The sequence below is a fragment of the Oryctolagus cuniculus genome, chromosome 20, assembly GCF_051225735.1.
Source record: "Oryctolagus cuniculus isolate XC-2025 breed Fujian yellow rabbit chromosome 20, ASM5122573v1, whole genome shotgun sequence".
NCBI lineage: Eukaryota > Metazoa > Chordata > Mammalia > Lagomorpha > Leporidae > Oryctolagus > Oryctolagus cuniculus.
Genome location: NC_142886.1, coordinates 42,513,473 through 42,538,724, shown reverse-complemented (window position 1 = coordinate 42,538,724; position 25,252 = coordinate 42,513,473). Strand labels below are relative to the sequence as shown.

Sequence of the window (25,252 nt, the reverse complement as noted above, 5' to 3'; positions counted from 1 at the left end):
GGTCCAGGCAGGCGCGGAGTGGGAGCACGAGGGGGAGGGCGTGGAGGGGCTTCAGGGGAGGCAGAAATCATTCTGTGTGCTTCACGGATGGACCCTGTGGCCGCCTGTGTCCTGAAATAGTTGGGGAACAGCCTGGCCCTCTGTCTCAGCACGGGTGGGCACCGTAGCCCAGCGTGTTCCCAGGAGAGCGCTGGGGGCACCGGGATACCAGGCATTTACCAGACCTCGGCCTGTGACATCTGGGCGCTTCGTCTCCCAGCCCCTTAGCCCCCTTTGTGGTGGTCCCTGGGTGACATTGCTCAGGGACCAGGGGAGGGAGCCGAGGCAGCTCGCCCAATGGGCCATTTCCCTGTGGGAGCTGCGGGCAGGGGGTCCCTGGCCAGGCGCAGTCTGCCTGTGCCGTAGCATCTCCCTGGGTTGCAGGGTGCCCCAGCACTCCTGCTGGACTCAAGAGCCCGAGGTCCCCATGACTGGGAAGTGCTGCCCCCTGGTGGCAGCTGGTGGACGAGTCCCTGCCTTGAGGTTCTCGCTGAGGTTCCTGTCCGTTCTTTTCGCAGACCGTGAGTCCATCTTCTTCAACAGCCACAACGTGTCCAAGCCGGAGTCGTCATCCGTCCTGACCGAGGTGAGTCCCTGCCCCTCCCATGCTGGACTGGTCTCAACCATGAGCTGCCGCAGGCCTGTGCCTCCCCCCGCCCCGCCCTGTGCAGTCCAGGTCAGGCCTGCCCTCTCCTTGTGCCCCCGCCCCTGCAGCCCCCGCAGCCCCCGCAGCCCGGCCACCCGCTGGTGGTCTCTGTCTCCTTGGAGAAGCAGCTGTGCAGATGTGGCCAGGGCCCTGGGGGGCTGCCGCTGTCCATCAGGACTTTGGGACCTGTCCCCCGGGAGCGTTGGGGACAAGCAGGTTTTAAACAGGTCCCCTCAGTGCCTGGCCGCGTGTGCTACGAGACGGAAGCAGGTATTCTGTGTGCGAGAAGGTTCTCCTGTTCTAGGCTTCGGCCTCCTGCGGGCTTCTCCTGGGCAGAGCCCAGCTCGGCCCGCAGGGCAGAGGGGAGCTGCCTCCTGCACACTTCCCAAGAAGTGTCCCTGCCCGCTCCTCCCAGGGCACAGGCCGGTGGCCACTGGGGCTGTTCGCCAGTGCCAAGGGACTTCCTGGACGGTCACCCGTTAACCACGTGGCTTCAGTGTCCTGGTCTGTGAATGGGAACGGTCAGCCCGGAGACCTGCAGGGTCCGTTCCTCCTCCTCACAGGCCTGCAGCCAGCACCAGCTTTCCCTCTTGGGGTCTCAGCCCCCCCTGGGTATCCCAGGCCAGCCTGACCCAGGCAGCTCTGTTCCCACAATCTGGAAGCGCTGTGCAGCCCCCCACCCCTAGCCAGTGAACCCTAGGGTGGGCCCAGCCCCACCCAACTTGCAGGTCCCCCTTTTGACCTTCCGAGAGCCAGGATGGGGGCTTGGCAAGAGCTTGGGCCTTGTTGTGGCTGCCCGGGGTCCTACCCATCTCGGGCAAGCCACGGTGCCCCTCGGAGCCTGGGTTCCTTCTCCTGCCCCCGAAAGTGTCATAGATGAAAAATGCCCACGGCAGTGCCAGGGTGCTAGGGGGCTCAGGGTCCCCTGTGGCGGGGACAGGGCATCAGGGCCAGCCACGTGACTCCCTCACCTGCCCCGCTGCCTCCCTGGCTTCCAGAACCTCTGATGGTGTTTAGAATCCTGTGCCTCTGCCTCGCCCTGGGGTGGCTGTTGGGTTCCGACCATCCAGTGGCTTCTCGGGATGGCTGAGGAGGGGTCTTTGTAGGCAGTGTGATGGGGCCATGGCTGAGGCTGCCTTGCTGTGGGCCCTGTGCCTCGGGCCCATACGCCAGCACCACCCCTCTCCCTGCCGCCACTGGCATCTCACAGCATCGCTGTTTTGATTAGTCCGTTTATTGGGGCAAGAGAACAAGGCCTGGTGTGGGGGGGGGGGGCTCACGGCCTGCAGTCTGCCTGGGTCTCCGCGCCCTGGCAAGGGCCAGAGCTGTGGGACCTCTGCCCCTCCCTGCTGAGCGGGGGCGGGGAGGGCAGCAGGACGGGGCGCCTGCCCCTCAGGAGACGCCTGGTGCCGTCGTGCCGGGAGGGGTCCCCGTCTGCAGGGCCGGCGGGGTGCCAGTGCGGGTCGCTGTCCGCAGGTGTGCCTTGAGCCTCTGGGCTGGGGTGAGGGCCGTTCGACTTGGAGACGGGCTTCTGTCCCCAGCCTTCCTGGCCCAGCTTCACTGACTTTTCTTTAATTCAGGTGAAATTCACGTTCAAGTGAACAATTCGGTGGCTGTTGTACATTCTCGTTGTTGTGAACCTCCGCCCCTCTCAGGATCCAAAATGCTTTTATTGGCACAAGAACAAAGCCGGGGCTAGCCGGCGCTGGGGGATAGCCGGTGAAGCTGCCGCCTGCGGCACCGGCATCCCGTACGGGCGCTGGTTCGCGTCCCGGCTGCTCCACTTCTGATCCAGCTCCCTGCTAATGGCCTGGGGAAGCAGCAGAGATGGCCCAAGTGCTTGGACCCCTGCCACCCACATGGGAGACCTGGAAGAAGCTCCTGGCTCCTGGCTTTGGTCTGGCACAGCCCTGGCCATTGTGGACATGAGGAGTGAACCCAGCAGGTGGAAGACCGCGCTCTCTCTAACTCTGATGCTCAAATAAATAAATAAATCTTTTTTAAGAAAAAGCCTTTTCCAGGGAGTCCCCACCCCGGGGCCCCCAGGCCCAGCCCCGGGCGCCCTGCTTTGCTCTGTCTCGGAGGAGGACCTGTTCCAGCTACTTTATAGCAGGGCGTGGCCCCTTCGTGTCTGACTTCTGTCATTCAGTGTAACATACATTGGCAAGTGTTGGGTTTTTCTGAGAGAGACGCAGAGAGAGCAAGCTCCCATCGGCTGCTTCACTCCCCCGACGCCCCCAGTGGCCAGGGCGAGGTGGACCCCAAAGCCTGGAGCTGGGAACTCAGCCCAGGTCTCCCACGTGCGTGCGTGGCGGTGACTCAGGGCCTGAGCCGTCACCACTGCCTCCTGCCGGCTGCGTTATCCGGAAGCTGAAGTCCAGGTACCCGGATGTGGGGTCTGACCCACTAGGCCAGACGCCCCTGGGTTACCTGCTGAGCCGGCTTTAGCTTCGTCTTGTGTGGGACAAGACGCCCCTGGGTTACCTACTGAGCCGGCTTTAGCTTGTCTGATGTGGGTCAAGTCTCCCCTTCCCTTTGGCCCCCGAGCTCACAGCCCCTGGAACTCCAGGACTGAGTGCCTGGGCGAGCCCTGTGCCCCTCCGTCCGGCAGGCCGGTGCTATTTTTTTTTTTTAATAAGTTTTTAAGCTTTTTATTCAGTGGGAGAAATGCATAGGAGAGTGAGGGTCCCACCTAAAAGAGAGGGAAACCTGGACTCACACCGAGTACCAGGATCCAGCCACGTGGAGGAGCATAGAGGCCAGGAAGTATGGGCGGGGGTCCTGAAGGCATGGGGGCAGCAAGCGGGTCCAGGGCAAGAGGGAAACAGGGCCAAAACAGGCTGCGCCCACTGTGTCCCAGGCCTTCATCCGCCTCCAGAGGGCAGTGGTTAATTAGCCTGATTGGCTGGTGAGCGTACCCAGGTGTCAGGCCTGTGCTAGCCCCACCTCCGGGCAAGTGTGCGGTGGAGGCTTCCTTAGTCCCATTTTACAGATGAGCAAACCGAGACATAGAGAGGCCAAGTGCTGTTCCCTGAGTCCGCAGAGGTAGGAAGTCGCTGTCAAGTTTCACATCCAAATTTCCAGACTCCAGAATCCTTTCTCGCCTTGGAGGCCCTGACCAGGGGCCTGTCCCGAGCCCGCTGTGACCAGAGCAGGGAGTGAGGGCAGGTGGGAGAACTGTGGGCTGAGCCGGCCTGAATAGCCCTACGAAAGTGTCCCTGAAAGCTGAGTGCGGCCACCGGCTGCCAGGCAGGAGCCACGCCAGGCTCACGTGGGGCGTGGCTGTTAGGAAGCCGCTTGGCGGTGCCCCAGCCCGAGCCCCGCAGTACAGGGGCCGGGCCCTAGTGCCTTGGTCACAGGGCTCTCAGGATGGCGGGGAGTGTGGTGCTGGTCACAGCTCTCTGCATCCCCACTCCGGCTCCCTGCCCTGCACCTGGGCCTCCCCCGTGCTCCCCAGGTCTCTGTCCTCCCACCCAGGTCCCCGAATCCCCCCGCCCTCTGGCTCCATAGCTCCGGGCCCCATAACACATTCTGGGTCTTGAGACGCTCACCTTGCTTCCTCCCCGTGGGAACCTGGGTTTTAGAGGCTGACAAACCTGGGTCTACACACAGCCCTGTGCTTTTGGGCTGTGTGCCCCCGGACCAGCCCCGACCCTCTCTGTACTCATTTGTCTGGGTGTGAAATGCCAGCAGCCTCCCAGGTAGTGCGGAGCCCGGGCAGGTAACGAGCCGTGTACACTCGTTGCCCCGGTCGGCAGGGAGTCGGGACCTGATGGTGCCTCGGGGAGTCGGGGAGAACTCTGCTCCACCCACAGCCTGACCCCCTCCCCTGTGTGCTGACAGCTGGACGAGATCGAGGGCGTGTTTGAGCGGCCGAATGATGAGGTCATCCGGGCGCTGTCCCGGGCCCTGCGGCAGGCGCTGGGCGTGTCACTCTTCGGGATCGACATCATCATCAACAACCAGACGGGGCAGCACGCCGTCATCGACATCAATGCCTTCCCAGGTGAGTAGCGGGCCGGCCACCTCCTTCCTGCTGGCCCTGGGCTTGCAGCCAGCCAGCCGCAGACCGGGGGGCAGGGGCTGAGACAGCCAGCCCCACCCCTCACTGTTGGGTCTGGGGTGCGTGCTCCCTGTGCTAAGCCTCAGCCCCACCTGCAGAATGAGCTCCTAAGGTGGGTTGAGGAGTGGGCGAGAGCCGGACACAGCACAGGAGAGCACCCTGCAGGTGCAGGTGGGCGTGGTCAGACTCCCGCCTCCGACTCCCACCCCACCGCATCGGCACTGACCCTCAGTGGCCAAATCAGTCCATCCCTTGGGCCCCCTTAGGGTCAAGAAGCCGAAAGGAGATGAGAAGGCAAGGAGACTAAGGCCCTTGGAGAGTTTACCCCCCAACCCAACCCCCCAGGAGAAGCAGAGGACAAGGGGTGGGGCCCCTTGGTGAGGCGGCGATGCCAGAGCACAGTGGGGCAAGGAGGGGAAGAGCCACCAGCAAACACGAGCGGCAGAGCCCAGGGCCTGAGCGGGTACAGCTGGGGCCCGGGAGGACACAGGATGCCAGGGGCAGGAGGCCTCGTGCGCTCTGCAGCCCCTGGGGATGGCCACCCGGCTGGCTCCAGGCACCCTAGGTGCAGTGTGGCTGGGCCTTGAGATGAGCTGGAGCGAGAAGGAGCAGGGGAACTGAGGGCGCGATGGGGACACTCATAACATAGGGCTTCTGTGCAATGGGGACATTACTGAAGAGGCGGTCCCACACAGGGCGTGGCATGGCGTGGCGTGGCGTGGCGTGGCGCCTGCCCTGCTGTTTGTGCCTGTCCATTCCTCCCAGGCCTCTGCCCTGCCCCAGAGGACACAGCCCCACCCGGGCCCCTGGACTTTGGGGACCTGGCGGAGTGGTTGCTGGGGAATGGCGTTCTGCTCCCCGGTGACCCCAGAGTGGCCGCAGGCCCCACCCCTGTTTGCACCTCCACCCAGGCACTTGGCAGCCTCACCTGGCAACTCCTGGCCACAGGCCTGGGCCTGCCCTGCCACACCCTGCCCCAGGGCTGTCCCAGGGTGGGGTCACCCAGGACCACGTGCTGTTCAGGGCACAGTCGGATCCCAGCGCAGCCTGTTGTGACCCGTGAGACACGGGGCCTCCCGGAGCTTCGGTGCCCACACCGAGGAAGGTGCCGTCCCGGCCTGGGGCTGCCAGCCTGGCTCAGTGCTGTGTCCGTCTGTAGACAGGGAGGGCCCGGCATGACGCTTGCCCGGTACTGGCGCCTGGAGATGCTGCCTGCGCCATCCACCCCTTCTGCTTTCCCGTGGGTGCCCCCGCTCGGCCCCCTCTGGCCGCTGCATCAATGAGTAGACCCGCAGGCACGCCCTGCACGGCGTCTCCCCGAGGCCCAGCGCGTGGTGCCTGCGTGCAAACCTGTGTCCCTGTGCTGAGGGCTGTGACCGCTCAGCCAGGGGCCCGGCGGCGGTGGTCACAGCCGCGCCGGGGTGGGGGGAGGCGGTGCCCGGAGCCCCCTCCCAGGGCGGGCACGCTGTGGCTCCTTTTGGGGACCCACATCTGCTCCCATGGGCGTCTCGCGGCTGTGTGTCCCTTCACACCCCTTCCCTGCACGCCCGCTCAGGCAGGTGGCAGGCAGCCAGGGACTCTGCTCACGTCGGCACCAGCAGTTTCCATTCCAGGGAAGGGGACCCCTCCTCTCAGGGGCAGAGGGGCTGGGGTCCTGGGCACAGGCCTCGGTCCCGTGGGCGGTCCTCAGTGCGTGGGGCACAGGGGCCTTCCCGTGCAGGGTGAGGAGTCAGACAGGTGGGGCAGCAGCTGCCGCGGGGCCAGGCTCCCCGAGACAGGTGTTCTACTCACTCAGCTGAGCAGAGACGAGCGCAGGGGTCAGGCCAAGGCCGCGCTCGCTGGAGCTGCGTGGGGGGAGGGGAAGGGACTCATTATGGGGCACAAGGAGCCACCTCCAGCCGCGCCCCGCCCTCCCCTCCGCTGTGCCACCATGTTGGGTTCGTTCTGGGAGACAATAGCTGGGGCTGCAGGGGTTCCCATCAGTGCCAGGCCTGCAGCTTCCCAGAACGGGTTTTCCCTGAATGGGCTCCTGCTGGTGCCCCCCTCCATCCCTGGCACAACCAGCCCCTGGCTGACCCCACTGCTGTCTGTTTCCCCACCCCCGCCCAGGCTACGAGGGCGTGAACGAGTTCTTCACCGACCTCCTGAACCACATCACCAGCGTGCTGCAGGGCCAGAGCTCGGCCGCCGCCGCCGCCAGCGCTGCCGCCGCGGGGGACGTGGCCCCACTGAGGCACAGCAGCCTGGCGGCCGAGCGGACGTGCAGCGCCAGCCCGGGCTGCTGCAGCCTGCTGGGCCAGGACGCGGCCTGGAAGGCGGAGGCCGACGCGGGCGGCACGGGCAGCACCGCCAAGCTGCCGCACCAGAGACTTGGCTGCACCGCCAGCGTGTCGCCCAACTTCCAGCAGCACTGCGTGGCCTCCCTGGCCACCAAGGCCTCCTCCCAGTAGCCACGGAGCGCGGGACCCAGAGGGGCGGCCGGCAGCTCCCGCCGGGGGACGCTACTACTCAGAATTCCCAATGATCTGATTCTTGTCTTTTTTAATCTGTAACCTGATCTGATGTCATGATCTGGTGACTGGGAGCTGGGAGAGGGCGAGAGCAGGGGCCCCGCCTTGCGGGAAAGGGCAGGCTACTGAGTCCTGCTGTGTTTACACACGCTGTGTTTTCAACACTAGGGCTGAGCGTGAGTGGGTGTGCGCACGTGCGTGTGTGGCTGCCGTGCAGGTGGGGACCAGGCGTCTGGGGGGCAGGCTGGGCCGGGTCAGGCTGCCGGTGGCTGAACAGAGCCGGCCCACGCCACGAACGGTTTCTCCTGTCGCTTCTCTCCAAGCCTGCCCACACCGGACCCTTCCTTGGCGTCCCTCCTGCTAGGAGTGTGGCCCCACCCCCACCGCACGTGCAGCCGCCCCCTCTCCTGAAAGCCACAGGAGGCTCAGGCCCCTCAAGGGAGTGCACCGTGCTGGGGGGCCCAGGGAGGCCCAGGCCCGTGGCTGGCTGGCCCCTCAGCCATGCCTGGGGTCCTCTTTCCTCCAACCTGGTGCTGCTGCTGCTCCCTGGAGCCCAGGAGGGAGGCCGCGTGGGTGGGAGCCCAGCTGGTGCCTCCTGTGCTGAGGCTGTGGCCCGTAATTCCCCCGGGGAAGCCGTCTGCCTCGCGTGGCCAGTCGGGACCAGCAAACTCCAAAAGGCTGGCCTAACGGCCGGCCTACATGGCTGTGTCCAGTCAGCCGGACGGAGCTGGACACAGGAGCTTCCCAGGGCAGGTCTCGGCCACCTGGCCATATCCCTTGCACGCCCCGAGCGCTAACCAGCCAGGTGTGAGGGAACCACCCCATCGCTGGGACGGCGACATGTGGGCCCGCAGCCCCCCACCGAGAAGGAGCAGGTGGGAGCGTCCTCCATCCCTGGAAGGTGTGGGACACTGGGACCCCCAAGTGTGCTGTTGTGTCCCGAGACTTCAGCACACTTGGAAGGAAACCGCTGTGCTGTCGCCCAGTGAGACAGGGTGCTGGAGAGTCCCCGGCGCCCCCGGAGCGGCTGGGGCCCACAGGTGCCTGCCGGGAGCGCTTGGGCCTCGGTGACAGGCAGAAGCCATGGGACCCTCCCAGCGTCCTTGGGGTGAGGCCGGCGGCCGCCCACGTTGACATGAGCCGAATGTCGACCCCGATGAACGTGTGTGCGTCACCTTTCCCAGGTCTGACCCCAGGTCCCAGGACGCGGGGAAGCGTGGCTGGCCTCTTGCACTGCTTTGTCTTCAAAATAAACTACTGAAATCAAACCACACTCCACGCGCGTCTGCACGACGCAGCTCGTGTGTTTCGTCACCCGCTCTCCCCGTCTCGAAGGAAAAGACATTTCATTCAACAGCTTGACCTCGAAATGAAGCCCCAGTCGCCCCCTGCCTTGGGAACGGGCCACCTTGTTGGTTACCTCTGCGGGGTCACACGGGTGGTGTCCAGGGCCCGGGTGTCAGGTCCCAGCCTTCCCATGACAGCGTTTTCCACGGCCTCCGTGTGGTGGGGAGCAGGGCCCATGCGTCTTTCATGAGTACACATCAAGGGTCGGGGGTTTGCCTCATAGAGCCCTGGGAGCCACAGCATGGGGCAGAGGGCCCGTCCTGGCCAGGGACACTGGCCGCAGGCTGGAGGGAGAAGCTGCCAGCACAGGCGCCCCTTGGAGTGGCCAGCCAGAACCCCGTTCCGTAAGTGTCCCCTGGTGCACACTCGCCTATCTTGGTCCCAAAACCAAATTGGTTTCCCCTGTGGCCGACCTGAAGCCTTGGGGGCTCTGCACGCAGGAAAGGCCAATGAGAACCGTGAGTGTGGCCTTGGCTGCCCCTCCCCAGGGTGCAGTGGCCACTGCTTCCTGGCCGGTCATGCCACGTGGTGGTGCATGGGCACTGACCAGGGCCGGCCTGGCCCGTGTCATGAGGCAGCGGGAACCCTCGTGGCCTGAGCCTCTCTCTTGGCCATGGCCCTTGGACAGGGCAGTCAGACGGCTCCAGGAACAAGTGGCAAGGCCACATCTTGGCTGGGGTAGCATCCGGGGATCACCCCGAGCCGAGGCCCTGGGTGAGGATCTGCTGGCATTGGAAGACGATGCCACAGGCACCTCCCCAGCTGGGTGCCGGCCGCCGGCCTCGCAGGAAAGCTGAGGGGAATGTGTCCCGGGCGGGGGTCTCTGCTTGTGATGGGCGTGGGGCTGGGCCTCAGTCACCCAGCTGAGGCCTCGGGGACTGTAGGAGGCTTCCTGTCCGTGGCCTCCCTGAGTCTGGGGCGCCTCGGTGAAGGAGAAGATGGCCTTGGAGAAGCCCCCTCTGCCCCTGGGCCTGCCCAGCAGTTGTCCCGGAAGTTGGGAGACCCTAGGAGGAAACTGGTTTTTGAACCAACGAGAAAAGCGGCTGCTCGCTAAGCAGCCACCCCAAGATCCAGCCCCCAAGACCGGGCCGTGTCTCCTGGTGTTCTCGCTGGCCAAGGAGCCACTGGACAGAGTCGCTGACGCCCCAGGGGCCGTGTGCCCTGCCGCCTCCCTGAGGAAGCCGTCACTCAGGCGGTGGGGTCCTGCAGTGCCCCTCCCCCGGGCTGTGGCTCACAGCCCTGTCTACCCCGGGGCCCTGGAGCTGGGCCTAGGTCACCTGGAGGCAGACGAGGGCAGCAGCTGGAGCCGAGGCCTCTCTGTGGGTCGCCCTCGTGTACGCCTCTGTCCCTCCTTGGATGAGCAGAGCCCACCCAGCCCCTTCCAGAGCCGGCTGCATTTTCCCTGAACTTGCAGAATCGGCGGGGACCTGGCAGCACCCTCAGGGCCGCGTGTGGCACCACACCCCTCCCCAGGCTGTCGCCGTCAGCGCCGGTGCCTGTGCTTGGTGACAAATGCCCTTTTGCTTTAGCCCCGTCCGCAGCAGCCACCCCCGAGCCCCATGTGGGTCTGCGCTCTGCAGTGTGAGTACGCGGGCTAGGCATGCAGTCACAGCTCCGGCCCGGCGTGGCAGGGACCGCGCAGGTGCCGCGTGTCTGGGAGGGTGGGTTCAGACACCACGTGTCCCTGGTCCTCTCGGTTTGCTGACTGGTGGTGGTAGCGGATGCTTTGGCTTTCAGCAGCCTCATGGAATACAGGTAGTGCTGTTTGTGGCTTCTGTAACTCAGCGGAGGAGCATAAAGCTACCTCTTGAAAACACGGGAAGAAATTAAACAGCTTCTGCCACCGGCCACGCAGAGGGCGGCCCTGTGTGCTCGGGGCCGTGAGCCCGGGCAGTCTGGGCAGCCTGGCCTCATTGGAGAGGCCCAGACGTGCTGAGACCCTGCACAAATGACTCACGTCGCCCTAGCAGTGCTGGCTGGGCCCCTCTGCGGTCTGGTAAGCAGAGAATCCCACCCCCATCTTACACATGAAGGAAATGAGGCTCCGAGGGGCCGGAACGGCCGCGCCAGCCCTCCAGCTGGGCAGCGGGTTCATCCTCCCTGCCACACCGTGTCTGCTCGGAACCTCCCGGCAGCCCGGGCCCTGGGGAGCTGGGTGCCCAAATCCTAACCCACACTCAGGACTTGGCCCTGCGGGTCGCAACAGCACCTCTGAGCCTGAGCCCCAGGCCCCTCCCTGCACGGTCGCCTCACCACTGCCTCCAGGAGTCACCCTCACCGGCTTACTCTTACTGAGGGTGCAGGACAAGGACGTGCGCCCCGGTGTGGCCACCTGGAGAGGGGCCGTGCCCGGCCTGCGAGCGTGGGCCAAGTGCAGGGCTGCTTTAGCCATTTTTTTTTTTTTTTTTTTTGACAGGCAGAGTGGACAGTGAGAGAGAGAGAGACAGAGAGAAAGGTCTTCCTTTGCCGTTGGTTCACCCTCCAATGGCCGCCGCGGCCGGCGCGCTGCGGCCGGCGCACCGCGCTGATCCGATGGCAGGAGCCAGGAGCCAGGTGCTTTTCCTGGTCTCCCATGGGGGTGCAGGGCCCAAGCACCTGGGCCATCCTCCACTGCACTCCCTGGCCACAGCAGAGGGCTGGCCTGGAAGAGGGGCAACCGGGACAGAATCCGGCGCCCCGACCGGGACTAGAACCCGGTGTGCCGGCGCCGCTAGGCGGAGGATTAGCCTAGTGAGCCGCGGCGCCAGCTGCTTTAGCCATTGAAGAGTCTGACTTTACCCACTCAGCAGTGGGCTTGTTTGTTTTTAATTTTTGAAAACCTATTTTCGCTTTATTTGAAAGGCAGAGAGACGGATGGGGATCCCTGTCCCATCCATCGGTTCACCCCCTCCTGCCCACAGCAGCCAGTGCTGGGCCAGGCCAAACCCAGGTGCCCAGAACCCACCCAGAGGCTGGATCTCCCGAGTGCTTGCGGGATCCCCTGCTGCCTCCCAGGGTGAGGACCTGCAGGGAGCTGGATGGGGCGCACAGTAACCAGAAGTCAAACCAGGCTCTGATCGGGATGCAGGTGTCCCAAGTGGCAACTAAACACTGCACCAAACACCCTCCCCAGCTGTGGGCTTCGTAAACCAGGGCTTGTCCTGGCCTTTGCTATATGCCCAGGCTTCCTAGGCACAAGGCAGCCATGTGGCAATGTTTGACAAACCGCTCCCTGCTCAGCCCTGCCATGTAGCTGGTCCCCGGGGATCCAGCGCCCTGGCCCGGCCCATCCTGCACGGTCCCCAGGCTCACGTGCTTTGCCCATCACCCCTGCCTGTGACTTCAGCGAGTCATTCACTGCTGCCTCGGTTTCCTTGTTTCCAAAACGGGAACTAAGATGTGCCCTGCTCTGGTACACGTGTGTGGACTTCAGGCACCCCCTAGTCCTGTGCAGAGTTCTTGAGTGGGAAGTCAGGACATGTGCCAGGCGCCCTGCAGCTCAGAGGCCCACAGCCAGTCTGGCACCTGCAGTCTGAGGCAGGCACTGTTGGGGGCTCTCAGGGCCTCTAGCTGGTGTCTCAGGGGATGAGGGGACACTGACCATCAGGCTGGGGGTGGTCCAGGCTCAGAAAGCTGCATGGACGGCTGGGAATCAGCAGAGGGACAGGAAGAGTGGGGTCCCTGCTGTGTTATTTCATCCTGACTCATTGAGGCACAGCAGCGCCCCCATTGCACAGATGGGGAAACTGAGGCTCAGAGGTGCACAATCACACCTAGGGAGTGGCCCAGGATGGACCCCCCCCTCCCCTCCCCAGCGTGTGGCTCAGGGGATTTTGCTGCTGCCTGCGACACTGGCATCCCATTTGAGTGAGGGTTTGTGTCCCGGCTGCTCCACTTCTGACCCAGCTCCCTGATAATGTGCCTGGGAAAGCAGCCGCAGATGGTCCACGTGCTTGGGCCCCTGCGCCCACATGGGGGACCCAGAGGGAGCTCCAGGCTCCTGGTTTGGGCCTGGCCCGGCCCTGGCCGTTGCAGCCGCTGTGGAGTGAACCAGCAGATGGAAGATTCTAACTCTGTCTTTCAAATAAATAAATCTTTAAGAGGGGGGAAAAAAAGGATGGCCGCAGGTGGACAGACCCCTTGTCCCCCGACCCAAATCCAGCACGCCCCACCCTGTCAGAGCTGAGGGGAACAGAGAAGGCGAAGAGCCCAGAACAGATTTATTCTCCTTGGATAATCTTGTGCAGAATATCTTAGTCAGGCGCTCTCCGCTCTCCCCAAAGGTCAGAAGTTCTTGCAATAGTGCCCAGTGGAGGTGATGGTGGAAGGAAACTTCTAGAAAGCTGCCCGTGTTCAGAGAAGGAATAACCGACGTTGAGAGTTGGGGAGGGGGTGCAGTGTGGAAGGATATTCCAGGGTCGAGAGTGGGAGGAAGGGAGTCTAGGGGGCGACGGGGCCTGGGCTTCGGCGGCCTGGAGGCTGGCTCCCGGCTGGAAGCAGTGTTCGGGCTGTGTGACCAGGAGCCGCAAAGGCGACAGCAGAGCCAGGACCACGGGGTGCCCCGGAGCCCTGGGCGGCCCCGCCAGCCTGCGGCTCAGCCCCGCCGCAGGGCCTGCAGCTGCTGTGCCACCTTCTCCAGCTCCGCCTCGATGGCCGACAGGCTCTCCAGCTCCTGGTCCTAGGACAGAACACCGAGGGTCACACGGATGGGCCTGGAGGGGACAGTGAGCCACGCTGGCTGGGCTGTGGTGAGCTGTGCGGCCTGGGACAGGTGGCTTTGCCTCTCTGAGCCTCGGGGACCTCACCTGTATCATGGGGACAGTGACACCACCCTGCCAGGCTGCTCTGAGGGTCATTACAAGGTGGGGGCAGGGGCTGTGACCCCACTGCTCTGCAGGCTCCTGCAGCCCCTCTTCCTGGATGGTTCTGGTCAGTTGGGGTCTCATCCAGGGCACGTGGAAGACAAAGCTTCCAGGGCCCCACAGAGCAGAGCTCAGCCTAGACCGAGGTGCAGCCAGGCCTGTGGGGTCTGTGTGGGCAGCTGTGTGGACTGGATGCCGAGTGCTGCCCACCTCCACCTGCCTGGGCTTGGGGCTTGGTCCTGACCATGGCGGGGTCTCTGGCCTCTGGCTGCCAGGGCGCTCCTGGGAGCAGGGGCGCCTCCTCCGAGCCCTGTGCTGTCTTGGACACCCACCAGGGCGTAGCCTGGAGCTCAGGGGCCTGGCAGTGGGGGTCGAATGCCTGCAGTCCCCCTGGCTTCCAGGCTGCTAGGGCCACCGGCCCCAGGCCTGTGTCTACAGCCCCACTATGGCACAGGCCACGGACAGTGGCTCCCTGGAGTTCTGACCTGGAGTAACTGGGGGCACGAGTTCTGGGATGCTGGGGTTTCTAGGAGGCCCCTGGGACTGGGCGGAGAAGACCCCGGCCCGCCCTGCCCATGTGACTCTGGGGCCCCCACTTCTCTGTCTTGTGGTCTAACATTGCCTCTGCTTGTGGAGAAGAGAACCTGGCAGGTGCCCCTGGGCACCCCGATCTCCCCAGCTTCTGTGGGTGACGACGGAGTGCTCACGGGGCCCGTGGTGTCCCGGCTCCGAAGCCAGAGTGGGGCTGCCAGCCGCTGCTTCCTGTGGCCCCTTCCGCGTCTCCAGGGCCTTGGGCAGATGCCCCTCCCCGCTGCAGCTGCTCTGAGGCGGCCCTTGGGCCCAGAGAGGGCTGGGGACTCGAAGAGCGGGCAGAGAACCTGGGGGTTCGTGGACAGGTCCTGGCCTTCTGGTTCCCATGGAGCACTGAGGCTTGAACCAGGCAGCCCCAGGGCCCCTCCTGCTCCATGGGCCAGGGAACCCAAGCCCCAGCTGCCCCACAGGCAGGGTCCCTGCGTGCCCAGGTGTGGCTCGGATTTCAGAGCTCACGGGCGTGTGATACTGAGGGGAGTGGAAAGGACTCCTCGCCCCCATTTCACACATGGGGTGAGCGATGAGGCTCAGAGAAGGGGAGTGACCTCCCCCAGGTCACACAGCAGGAGGAGGCCAGACCCAGGTCTGCTGTCCCCCCAGGCCATGCCTCCCCAGCCTGCTCACCTGCACCGGGGCCCAGCTGGGCCTGCCTCCACCCGCACCGGGGCTGCCTGGGGGCCAGGGGTGGACATGGCCAGACCAAGGCCCCTCTGCCCAGGGCAGGCCCCCTCCCCAAGGCCTCCCAGCTCTCAGGGCCACGCGGCCCTGGACTCGGATCTCCCAGGCAGCCGAGGGCCCTCCCAGTCCTGCCCCCCCCCACCCAGCAAGCTCTCTGCCTCCCGCTGCGCCCCGCTCACAAGCCTGCAGGCTCCGGCACCTTCAGGACAAAGCACCTGCAGGCGGATCGGGACGCGCCTGCCACACCAGCCCCTCACGGTGCCAGCCCCATCGCCCGCCCGAGTCCCTCTGCAGTCGCGGGCTCCAGGGCACTGTGTCCCCTCCCCAGGGCAGGGGCTGCGTGGCCGGGTCGGCTGCCCCCGGCGGCGCCCGCCCGGTACCAACCTCAGGCCTGCGGTTGGCGCTGCCCTCCTCCTCCTTCTTCTCCTCCGGGTAGCCGTGGCCCCGCGGGGGCAGGCCCGCCTCCACGCTGTCCTCCTGGGCCGACGGCCGCCAGCCCCGCCGCAGCTGGGGCCCGGGCCCCCTGAAGCCGTAGGCGCGGGGCTGGAAGGAGAGCTTCATGGAGCGGTCGGGCTCGTCCCCGTGCCCGTCCCCGCCCTGCAGCCGCTTCTCGGCCGTCAGCTCCTGCGCCAGCTTCTCCATCTTGCTCCAGCGCTTGGCTCCCTCCCACTCCTTGGAGAGCGGCTCGTCCTGCTCGTCCTTCCCGTCCAGGGAAGGACCCCCGGGGGGCCCCGCCGGCTCCTCCGCCTCCTCCTGCCCCTCGGGGGGCTCAGCCCCAGTCTTCCTGGCGCCATCCTGGGCCACAGCCTCGGACCGACCTGGAGCAGGTGGTGACAAGAGCAGATGAGGGCGGCGCCCAGTCCCGTCCCTGCCACTCCCTGGGGCAGGAGAGCCCACCTCTTCCTGCAGCTCCTGCACCCTAGGAGCCCCTGGCCCGGCACGGCTCATCCAGTTGGGGGGTGGGGGCACGAGGGGAGGACCTGGCCATGCCCTTGTGTGGTGCCGGAGCCTCCCCTCATTGGAGCTCACGCTGTACCCAGACCAGGCGGCTCCCCCCATCATGCTGCCTCTGCTCCCAAAGCCCACCCACTCCCCCTCCAGCCCCTCCGCCCCTGTGGACTAGGGTGAGCCTCGTGGAATTGGAGTCAAACCTGGGATGCAAACCTAGCTTCTGACTACGAGTGAGCTGTGTGACCTTGGACAAGTCACTTAACCTCTCTGAGCTCAGATGCCCATCTGGACAGTGGAGATAATTCCTACTGGCAGGGGTGCCACGAGGACGCCGTGAGATGTGGATGAGGCCACGTCCCGCCCACCCCCTTCTCCCAGACACACGTGGCCAGGGTGAGCGACACACGTACCCTTGCCTTTCCGTTCCTCCTTGTAGCCAAGGTTGGCGTGCGGGCCACCTGCTGCTGTGGGGCCTTCCCGCGCAGGGCCGGCCTTGTCTCCAGCCTCTGCCTCCTCCTCCTCTTCCTCTTCCTCCTCCTCTTCCTCCTCCTCCTCCCCTTCCTCTTCTCTCTTCGCCTGCTGCCCTGGCTTTGCACTCGGCCCTCTGGCCCCGTCCACTGGATGCCATGTGGGGCCCCGGCTGTCCCCCTCGGCCTGCGGCCCTGGGTGTTTCTGGCCGGGGAGGCTGGGTGGGGGCTGGGTGAGGGTGGCTTCTGCCTCCCCCAGGGCTGGGCTGTTGGCGTCCGCCGTGCTGTCCTGCCCGGGCGCTGGGAAGGCCTGGGGCCCTGCTCCGTCTGCGGCTTCCCCGCTCCTCGGTGCTTCCCTCGAGTCCTCCCTCTTCGCCTCTGCGTCCCTAGAGGCCGCCTCTTCCGTCACCCCTGCAGTCGACACAGCACGTCAGGCCCCGAGGCAGGGGCGCGCTTCAGGTCCCAGTGCACACCTGGCGTCCGGCAGGCCCCGCCCAGGGCGGCCGTTAGGGCTGCCCTCCGACTGCAGGCCTGGGGGGAGCCACCGGACTGTTTCTTCCTTTTATGCTGCCTCAAAATCGGGTGGGACTTAAACCAAAACCCAACAGGCACAGCAAAACCAGGCGGCTTCAGGAACTCACGCAAGAGGACGGAAGCCTGCACTGCAGGCTGGAGAGCTGTGTGACCTTGGGCAAGTCACTTAACCTCTCATTGCACAGCCTCGTACTCGGCCAGGTGCGGCTTCCCGCAGGACTCCGTTAGAAGGTGTTCTCCAAGGCTGCCCTGAAGACGGCCTCCGAGCAGTGACGCGCCCTGCCGCTAGGCCCTGTCGCTAGGGCCGCTGCCCTTGAACATGGCTCCCGGCTGCAGCCCCGCCAGGACTCTAGGCCCACCTCACAGGAACGCAACCCAGCCTGCGTGGAGGGGAGGGGCCTGCGGCCTGCGGGCAGCGGAGCTGAGCCTCGAGCCCAAGCCTCCGGACACCAAGTTCAGGGCTGCACTAGCACACGGCTGCCTCCCCAAAAGGCAGACACACACACACACACACAGACATGCACACGTATGTGCACACCGACACGCACATGCACACACAGAGACACACATGCATGCACACACAGAAACACGTATGTACACACATGTGCACGCATATGTGAACAGACATGCACAGTGCATATATATGCCCACACAGACATGCACATGGACACAGAGACTCACACGTGTGCACGTACATGTGAGCAGACATGCACATGTGTGTACATGCATACACAGAGACTGCACGTGTGCACACAGGATTGCACATGTACACACGCACATGAACACAGATGCACATGCACAGACATGCGCGCACACACACACATACATGGAGACACACTGACAGCTGCACACTTGCACACACAGACATGCACATGGACACCCACCTCAGACATGTGCACACGCAGATGCAGACACACATGCACACACACACGGACACTCGCAGGCGCACACACGTGTGTGCACTGCAGACGCACACACTATCTGGTGCCCCTCTGCAGCCACGCAGGCACCCACAGTCAGTCCAGACACCTGGCCCTGGAGCCGTGGGGCTGGAGTCCGCGCTGCACCCACACAGCCGCCGGGGAGGCGCACCCGAGCCGCAGCTGTGGGCTCCCCACGGGCCCAGACCGCAGCCCCCTGGGACGCTGGCTCCCAGACCCGCCCACCCCTGCCCGCCCCCGCCCGCCGGCCGGAAGAGAGCCAGCACTGCGGGGGCCAGCGGGGGGCTCCTTCCAGGTGGGGGGGGGCGGCTCCAGGGCAGGACACCGACCTAAGCCGCCGTCGCTGACCCCTAAAGCTCTGGTCTCAAGCAAGCCGGCCCGGGTTCAGAAAGCGTTTCCAATCCCACCCCCTGCAGACCGCCCAGCCACTTGGCGCAGCAGGAGCGGGGAGGGGGCCCTGCAGCCGCGGCCGCGGCCACGGCCGGCCCGGAGTTGAAGCTGCCCACCGGCCAGGCTTCAGTCGCTGCGGGGGGGTGGGCGGGGCCGATCAAGGACTTCAGAGCCCATTCACACACACTGCACACCTTGGGCCTCGATTTCCCCACTTGGGACAGAAAGAACAGCACCCTTATGGGGCATGGGGGCGGGGGGCGTCTGTCCTGTAAGGGGCCCGTGGTCCTGCATGCCCGCTGTGCCCAGGGCCCCGCGTGCCGCCTCTGGCTGGACAGCCCGGCGCTGACCTGGCGGCGTGGTCTGGTGGCTCTGGGCGTCCAGAACCTGCGAGAGCTCCTCCTCGAAGCCGCTGTGCGTCTCCTGCCGCGCCCTCTCCTCGGCCCCTGGCAGGAGACACAGGAGCAAACCTGGCGGGCTCCGGCCTGGCGGGCTGGGCTGCGAGTGCTGGCCTCGCTCTCCCCGTCAGTAAACCGGGCCCGTCACGTTCTGGGCCTGCCCGAGACGACTCTGCGGGGACCTGAGCTCGCGTGGGGTGGGGGTCGGCTCACCTGGCAGAGCGCAAGGCTCCATGGAGCGGAGGATCCGGGGCGGGCCTGGCTGGTGGCTCAGGCGCCCCTGCAGCCAGCGCTGCCAGCGACTGCCTGTCCCCTCCCCACTCAGGCGACCCCTTACTGCCCTTGAACTTGAGTCGGCCCTGGGGAGAAGGCCAAGGACGGCCTGTTTCTGAGCCAAGGGTTGGTGCCGGCTGCTGCGACCCAGAGACCCTCCCCCTGCATCCCCTCCCTGCTGCCGCCTCTGCCCGTCCCCCGCCTGTGCCTGGCTCCCCGTGCTGGCCCTTTGACCAGGCCACCTCTTCCACAAGGGGTGACTCTCAGGACAGCTGTGTCCCCGCTGTGGCCCTGCTGTGGCCCCACTGTGGCCCTGCTGTGGTCCCACTGTGGCCCCACTGTGGCCCTGCTGTGGTCCCGCTGTGGCCCCGCTGTGGCCCTGCTGTGGCCCTGCTGTGGTCCCAGGCAGACGTGGGCTTATCTCCTAGCTCTGTAGCTGGGGCAGCGTGGGCTCTCGGAGACTTGGCAGCTGCAGGGGTGCGCACAGGCTGTGATGGGAGCCTGGCGGTGGAAAAGTGAATTAAAAGATACTTATGTTTACTGGCAAAGCAAGTTTGAAATGCATGCATAGTGTGTTTATAATATGCATTTCCATGAACTTTTTGAAGATCTCTTAAATAGCCAGTAGACTTTTAACAGAAAATAATACTATGGAGCCGGCGTTGTGGTGCAGCAGGTAAAACCGCTGACTGCAACACCAGCATCTCATATGGGCACGGGTTCAAGTCCCGGCTGCTCCAATTCTGATCCACCTGGGAAAAGCAGTGGAAGGTGGCCCAAGTATGTGGGCCCCTGAACCCACGTGAGAGACCCGGATGAAGCCCCTAGCTCCTGGCTTTGACCAGGCCCAACCCTGGCTGTTGCAGCCATCTGGGGACTGAAAGAGCCGATAAGAGTCTCTCGCTCTGTGTGTGTGTATCTGTGTGTGTGTCTGTGTCTGTCATCCCCCTGTTTCTCTAACTTTCAAATAAAATCTTTAAAGTAAAAGTTATAAGTAAAAAAGAAAAGAACACCACATATGTGTGTTGGATACATAGATTTCCCCTATGATAGTCCAGGTTGACTGAATTATTTCAAGGTGACAAGTGTTTCGATATCTAATTAACATTATATTATAATCAAATGTTTAATATCTGCTTAAACAACTCAAACCCAGGACGGACGATGATGCAACGGACCACGGCCCTGGCTCGGCCCAGCACCTGCCACGAGCCAGGCGCTCACTTTCCTCCCAGCGACCCCACGAGCTGAGTGCTGGCCGCCCAGGCCGATGGCAAGGCCGAGCGGTGGGAACCGGGGTCGGCCGCAGGGGTCCCGTCCACTGGCGGTATTTGCACCTGCCCCTCCCCCCACCTCTCTCCTTTCTCCCGTGGCCCAGTCTCCCCCTAAGGCCTCAGAGAGCGGGGGTGTTCCCGGGGCTGGAGCAGCCTTCATGCTGCCCACTCCACCCAAGGCACACCCAGCCCTGATGGGCCCCGCGATGTTTGGAAACAGGTGCCAGGTTCCTGCCCCTGAATGAGCAGTCACGTCCCCGGGGCATCAGCCTGGGCACAGGCAGGGCCAGACCTCACATTTCCCAACCTGCAGTGCTTTCCATCCAACCGTGGGAGGAGCTAGGGTCTGGGCAACACGGCTGACTCTGGGAGCAGCCTGAGAGCCCCCATCCCAGCGTTCCTCCCAGGCTCTGCTTGATTGCCCTCAGTGATGGCGAGCTCACTACCTCACAAAGCCCCTCCCTTCCCCCAGAACAGCGGGGACTTTCATAACCTCTTGGCAAAAGACGCAGCTTGCTCTAAATCACACTGAGAGTCTGGTCTGTGTTGAGGGCAGACGGGACCCCGCCTCCCCCACTTCCCTCTCTGAGCATGAGCTCTCAGGGCCAAGGGCCACTCCCCCTCTCCCTGCAACCAATCCTCCTCCCAGTTTCCAGGGTAAAGGAGCCCTCCCAGACAGGGCTGCAGCCCCGCAGCCCCGGGGCACAGCACTGCTGCACGGGCTCTCGGCAGGTCCCCGCTCCCTGTGTGACCCCGGACAAGTCACTCGGCCTCTCTGGGCCTTGATCTCTGTCATGACATCAATCACAGAGGGAGCCAGGTGGCACGGGGCGGGGGCTCACCTTTCTGCTCTGAGATTGAAAGGAAACACCTGCCACCCTCGTCGCCCGCCCCGCAGATCCTGGATTCAGCCAGAAGAAGTGCGGTGGAAAATACCTTGGAGAGCAAGGTCTCGGAGCTCCTTCAACAGGTTCTGATGCCGCAGGATGGACAGGATCCGTTCATCTGTAACGAGGGGCGGCGTCACGGTGCTGGGGGCGGGGCCCCCGAGGGAGGCAGAGCAGAACCAGCAGGGTTTGCCCCAAGCACGCGGAGTTTATTTTAGAAATGCAACACTGGCGTGGCAGCAGCCCGACGGGTTGCAGGTACCTCTTTGGAAGTTACCTCCTTTCCAAGGCACCAATCAGCTTCCTGCTACGTCAGAGAGGCGGGCCCCTGTGCCCACAGCGGACAGCACAGGGCCACCGGGCAGCCCCTGGGGACCAGCAAGGGTCTCTCCAAACTCACTCCCCCTCCCCGCGCCTTGCTCGTGCCAGCCCCTCCCCTACAGTCACCTCTCTTCACTTTCCTACTGGTTTTCATTCCCAACGGGTCCTTTTATATTAAAAAGCCCAACCCAGATGCTCCAGGCTGCATTGGCGGTCTAGCTGGGAAGACTGTGTCTTTCCCATACCCACCACGCCATTCCTCTGTTCAGCACAAAGCCACAGGTGCCAGAGGCTGTTTTAGACACTGGGAACAAAGCTCACTAAACCCGCATCCCAGGGACTCGCAGTCTGGCGGCCTTGCTGTTGCGCTCCCGCTCGTTCTAGCCAGAATTCCAGCTCCATCTGCTCGTGTGTGTCCCCTCCCTACACCACCTGCTCCAGAAACACAGGAGCTGGGACCCCGTCACCCCCCCCAGTGCCCCTTAGAGCCCGGCACAGTGCCCAGCCAAGGCAGACCCCGGCAGCGACTGTGAGTTCAACCATTATCCCATTAGAAGTCCCACACCCAGCCCCCAGCCCCCCAGGCCAGCAGGCACAGCCCCCAGCCCGCCCGCACGGACCTCCGCGGAGCGTCTCGAAGCACTCCTGGCTGACAGGCGTCGGGCTGGGCTTGGAAAGGGTGTCAGAGATGACCTCGACAATGCACTTCATGACCTGGGAAGAGAGACGGGGGCGCAGGCTGGGGCTGCGTTGACGCGGGCTCAGCCCTTAGCGGCTCTGGAGCAGCCTGCTAATGAGGCCAGGGGCACAGCTCTGCTTCCCTAGCCAGACAGAACTGCCAGTGCCAGTAACTCCAGTCACGTGACGACAGCAGGTGCCTCTGTCAGGCAGAGCCGGGGGAGGGAGAGGCAGGCGTGGGGACCTGGCACCTGGTTCATTTTCATCCCAAGTGTTGCTTCTCTGAGGATGTGGAAGCCACTTCGGGGCCTTAGAAGGATATCTTACCAACCTGCGGTGATCCCGCTCGTGCCCAAAGGTCAGCTCCTCCAGGAAGTCCTTCTGGACTGCCCAGAGGAGAATGAAGGCTTTCCCAGGCTCTACCATGTCTAGAAACAGGGCCTGGGTCACTGTCCCCCAGCACCCACGGTGCTGTCATACGGAGAGAGAGGCTCCTAGACTGGCTCCATATTCACAGATGGGATGAATCTGCTGGCTGTATGTGGGCACACATTGGCTCCATCTGCTGCCCATCCCAGGCCAACAGCAGCCGTATCTCTGAAGGGTTTATCTAGCGCCCAGCAAAGAGCTACCAATAATTAGGTCCCTGAGAAATGGATCCTGTCTGAAGATGGTGACTGTAGAGTGGACTCCTAGCTGTGTGATCTTGGGCAGGTGGCTTAACTTCTCTGTTCCCTCAATTGTAGCACAGAAGCGAGAAGACCTGCCCAGCCATCCTCCCAGGGCAATGAGGCACCAGTGGGCAAATACTTGGTAGTAAGCAGTGCCACACACACATGCAGAGAACAACGCATATCCCCAGACCTGCTCCGCCAGCCTAGAGCTGGGAGGAGGAGAGGAGGTGTCAGACGGGCACCAGTCAACACAGGCGGAAGTGTGGGGGGTGGGGGTGGTGTCGATGAGATGCCAAGGCAACTGAGCCAAGGCTCCAGGCTGGCAAACCGGCCAGTGCTCCGCAGTGCACGCAGCCCTAACCCCAGGCGGGACACCCAGGTCTTAAAGCAGCTGCTCTGTGCCTCTGCCCCTCACTGTGAGCACAACACAGAGACCTGAGTGTCCCACCTAAGGGGTCCCCTGCAGCCTGTACCCTGTGTCTCCCTGCAGCCCCAGAGCTTGCACTGAGCCTATAAATAACCCCTGGTCCAAGAGGGCGGGTCTGGAAGGCAGGAACGGGGCGCAGGTTCCAAGAGGGATGGGGACCTCAAGCAGGGATGCTCCAGGATGAACAGGACCCGCGTCCCGAGGACCTGCTACATCCCGGGCACTTCACATACAGGTTGCTGCTTGTCACTCTTCCCCTCGAGAGAAAAGAGGAGAGGGAGGCACCCAGGGAGGTTAGGGAATTTTCCCAAGGTTGCACAGCCAGAAAGAAGGAGGGGGTAGAGGTTTGCATTCTGACCCACCTGCAACTAAAAAATCAAAAATGGAATTGGAGCTGAAATATCTTTGATGTTTTGGGTTTTGACTGTGGCCTCTTAACAGCCCCAGGAGAACTGGAGGAGAAATTCCTCCGACCCTCAAAGGTAAACATGGGCACCAGAGCGTGGACAAACAGCCCCTGCTCAGATACAGGTGAATTCCAAGTGCCCATCCCACCCGGGCCCCTGCCTAGGTGACCTCCCCGTGGGCCCCCGCTGGCCAGGATCCTGTCCAAGGAGGATGTTCCCCAGGTGGCCCCCTGGGAGAGCCAGGGCTCAAGTGTCTGCGCGGTGCGGGGTGCTGCTGGCAGAGTGTGCAGGTGCAGGCCAATCTCACCGGCGTACGGACCACACAGAGGCTGCCCCCACAGCCAGGGTGGGCCCCCTGGATTCCAGCGTTCGAGATGGCAGGCTTGGCATCTCACTGGGCCCAGCAGAGCCAGGCTGCACACACAGCTCGGAGGGAGCCGGGGGAAGTCCCCGCAGCGGGACAGAAGGCAAAGCACGCGATCTTTGATGTCTTCTTTTGACGCTGTCCCCGGGCTCAGCAGCCGCAGTGCTGGCTCTTGGCTTTATGCCAAACTCACTCCTGCAGCTGCCTGAGAACCGGCTGTGGGGTGTCCACTGGGGGCTCCCCCCCACCCAGGGGCATCCCCGGTCTTACCTCAGTGTCCCCCTTATTCATAGGGCTGTTCACGGGGAGGGCAGCGGCTGCAAAGAAAAGACAGTGCCAGGCTCACTCCTCTGTGCCCAGCGGAGCCGGTGGGTCCTAACTGGGGCCATCAGGGTCCATTCACCTAATGCCCCCCCAAAACCACCTCACCCCCATGAGAGTTCGGGGCTGATTTTGTTTCCCTACCCTGCCTGCTGCCTCCAGGGGGTGGTCCCCAGAGGTGGCACTTCCCCTGGGGAAGGCGCCTGCCCTGGAGGGAGCAGGAGCTAAGGGCAAGTGCTAGGGAAACCAGGCCAGGGGCCGCAGGGGCACTGGGGTGGGGGAAGACGCGGGGAGAGGGGACGATCCCTGGGGAGAGGGGAGGGGGGGCTTGTGGCAGACGACTCAAGAGGCAGAGGAGTCAAGGGCAGCAGAGTGGGAGGGTGGAAGTGGGAGAGAGGGAGAGGGGGAGCGACAGGCAGTCCTCCCACCTCCCCCCAATGACCTTGGCCGGCCTCGGCGCGGCGCAGACGCTGGCCCTGAGACCACCAAGGCCCGGCAAGGGCAGGGGGCGCAAGGGGGCCCTGTCCGGCGGGGTGGGAGTCCGGCCCGGGTATTCCGCGGAGCCGGGCGCAGCCGCACCGCGGGTCGCGGCCGGCGGGCGCTGTCCGTGGTGCTGAAAGGCGCCGCGCCCGAGGGGAGGTCGGAGGGGCGCGCGGCGCTTAGCCAGCGCCTCGGTGCCCAGGCCGGAGCGGCCAGGGGCGCAGGGACCTCTCCTCCGACCCTTCGCACTCGCTCACCTTGCCAGGCGCAGAGCAGAAGCGCCAGGACGGCGGCGGACTGCATGGCGAGCCCGGGGCGCCGAGCGGCTGGCAGCGAGGGGCGCAGGGCGTCTGTCGGTCTGTCAGTCCGTCTGTCGGAGCGCGCACAGCCTCCCGGGGCCCGCGCCCAGCACTGCAGCAGCGGTAGCGGCGGCAGCTGCACCCGGGCACCCCTTATATACCCCCGACCCCGGAAATGACGTCAGCGGGGCCGCCCCTGCCCCTGTCCCCACCCCCGGGGTCCGGTCCCGTTTCTCTCCACGTTTAGCCCCACCTCTAGCCCCTGCCGGCCTCGGTCGTTCGCAGCAGGTGGGTCTGCCCGGCGGAACGGGTACGCGGCTTTCAGGAGGCAGCACGCGGGGCTCCGCTGATCCTCTGCCCCTCGACGGTTCCACCGATGGGCTGTGTGCCCCCGGGCAAGTCACCCCCAGGCTCTGGGCCCTGAGTTCCTCCGCAGTGCTGTGCGCGAGGG

The 25,252-nt window shown here is 64.4% G+C and overlaps 2 protein-coding genes across 4 annotated transcripts in view; one reads left to right on the top strand and one right to left on the bottom strand.

Moving 5' to 3' along the window:
- ITPK1 (inositol-tetrakisphosphate 1-kinase) overlaps positions 1–8,531 on the top strand; it is a 142,350-nt gene extending 133,819 nt beyond the window's left edge. For all 3 annotated transcript variants that reach the window (XM_002719591.6, XM_017349458.4, XM_070065554.2), the window contains 3 exons: positions 558–625; positions 4,529–4,691; positions 6,858–8,531. In XM_002719591.6, coding sequence (XP_002719637.1) covers positions 558–625; positions 4,529–4,691; positions 6,858–7,198 — 572 coding nt within the window. In that variant the 3' untranslated portion in view covers positions 7,199–8,531. The remainder of the gene's footprint in view (positions 1–557; positions 626–4,528; positions 4,692–6,857) is intronic.
- A 4,257-nt stretch (positions 8,532–12,788) lies between these two features.
- Positions 12,789–24,951, bottom strand: CHGA (chromogranin A). The gene is made up of 8 exons (XM_051826432.3): positions 24,760–24,951; positions 23,972–24,018; positions 21,772–21,865; positions 20,880–20,948; positions 18,349–18,444; positions 16,077–16,544; positions 15,100–15,533; positions 12,789–13,262 (listed from the first exon to the last, which is right to left on the bottom strand). Exons 1-8 carry the CDS (start codon positions 24,803–24,805, stop codon positions 13,179–13,181), a joined length of 1,338 nt encoding a protein of 445 aa, XP_051682392.2. The 5' UTR covers positions 24,806–24,951; the 3' UTR covers positions 12,789–13,178.
- Between the last annotated feature and the right edge of the window lie 301 nt (positions 24,952–25,252).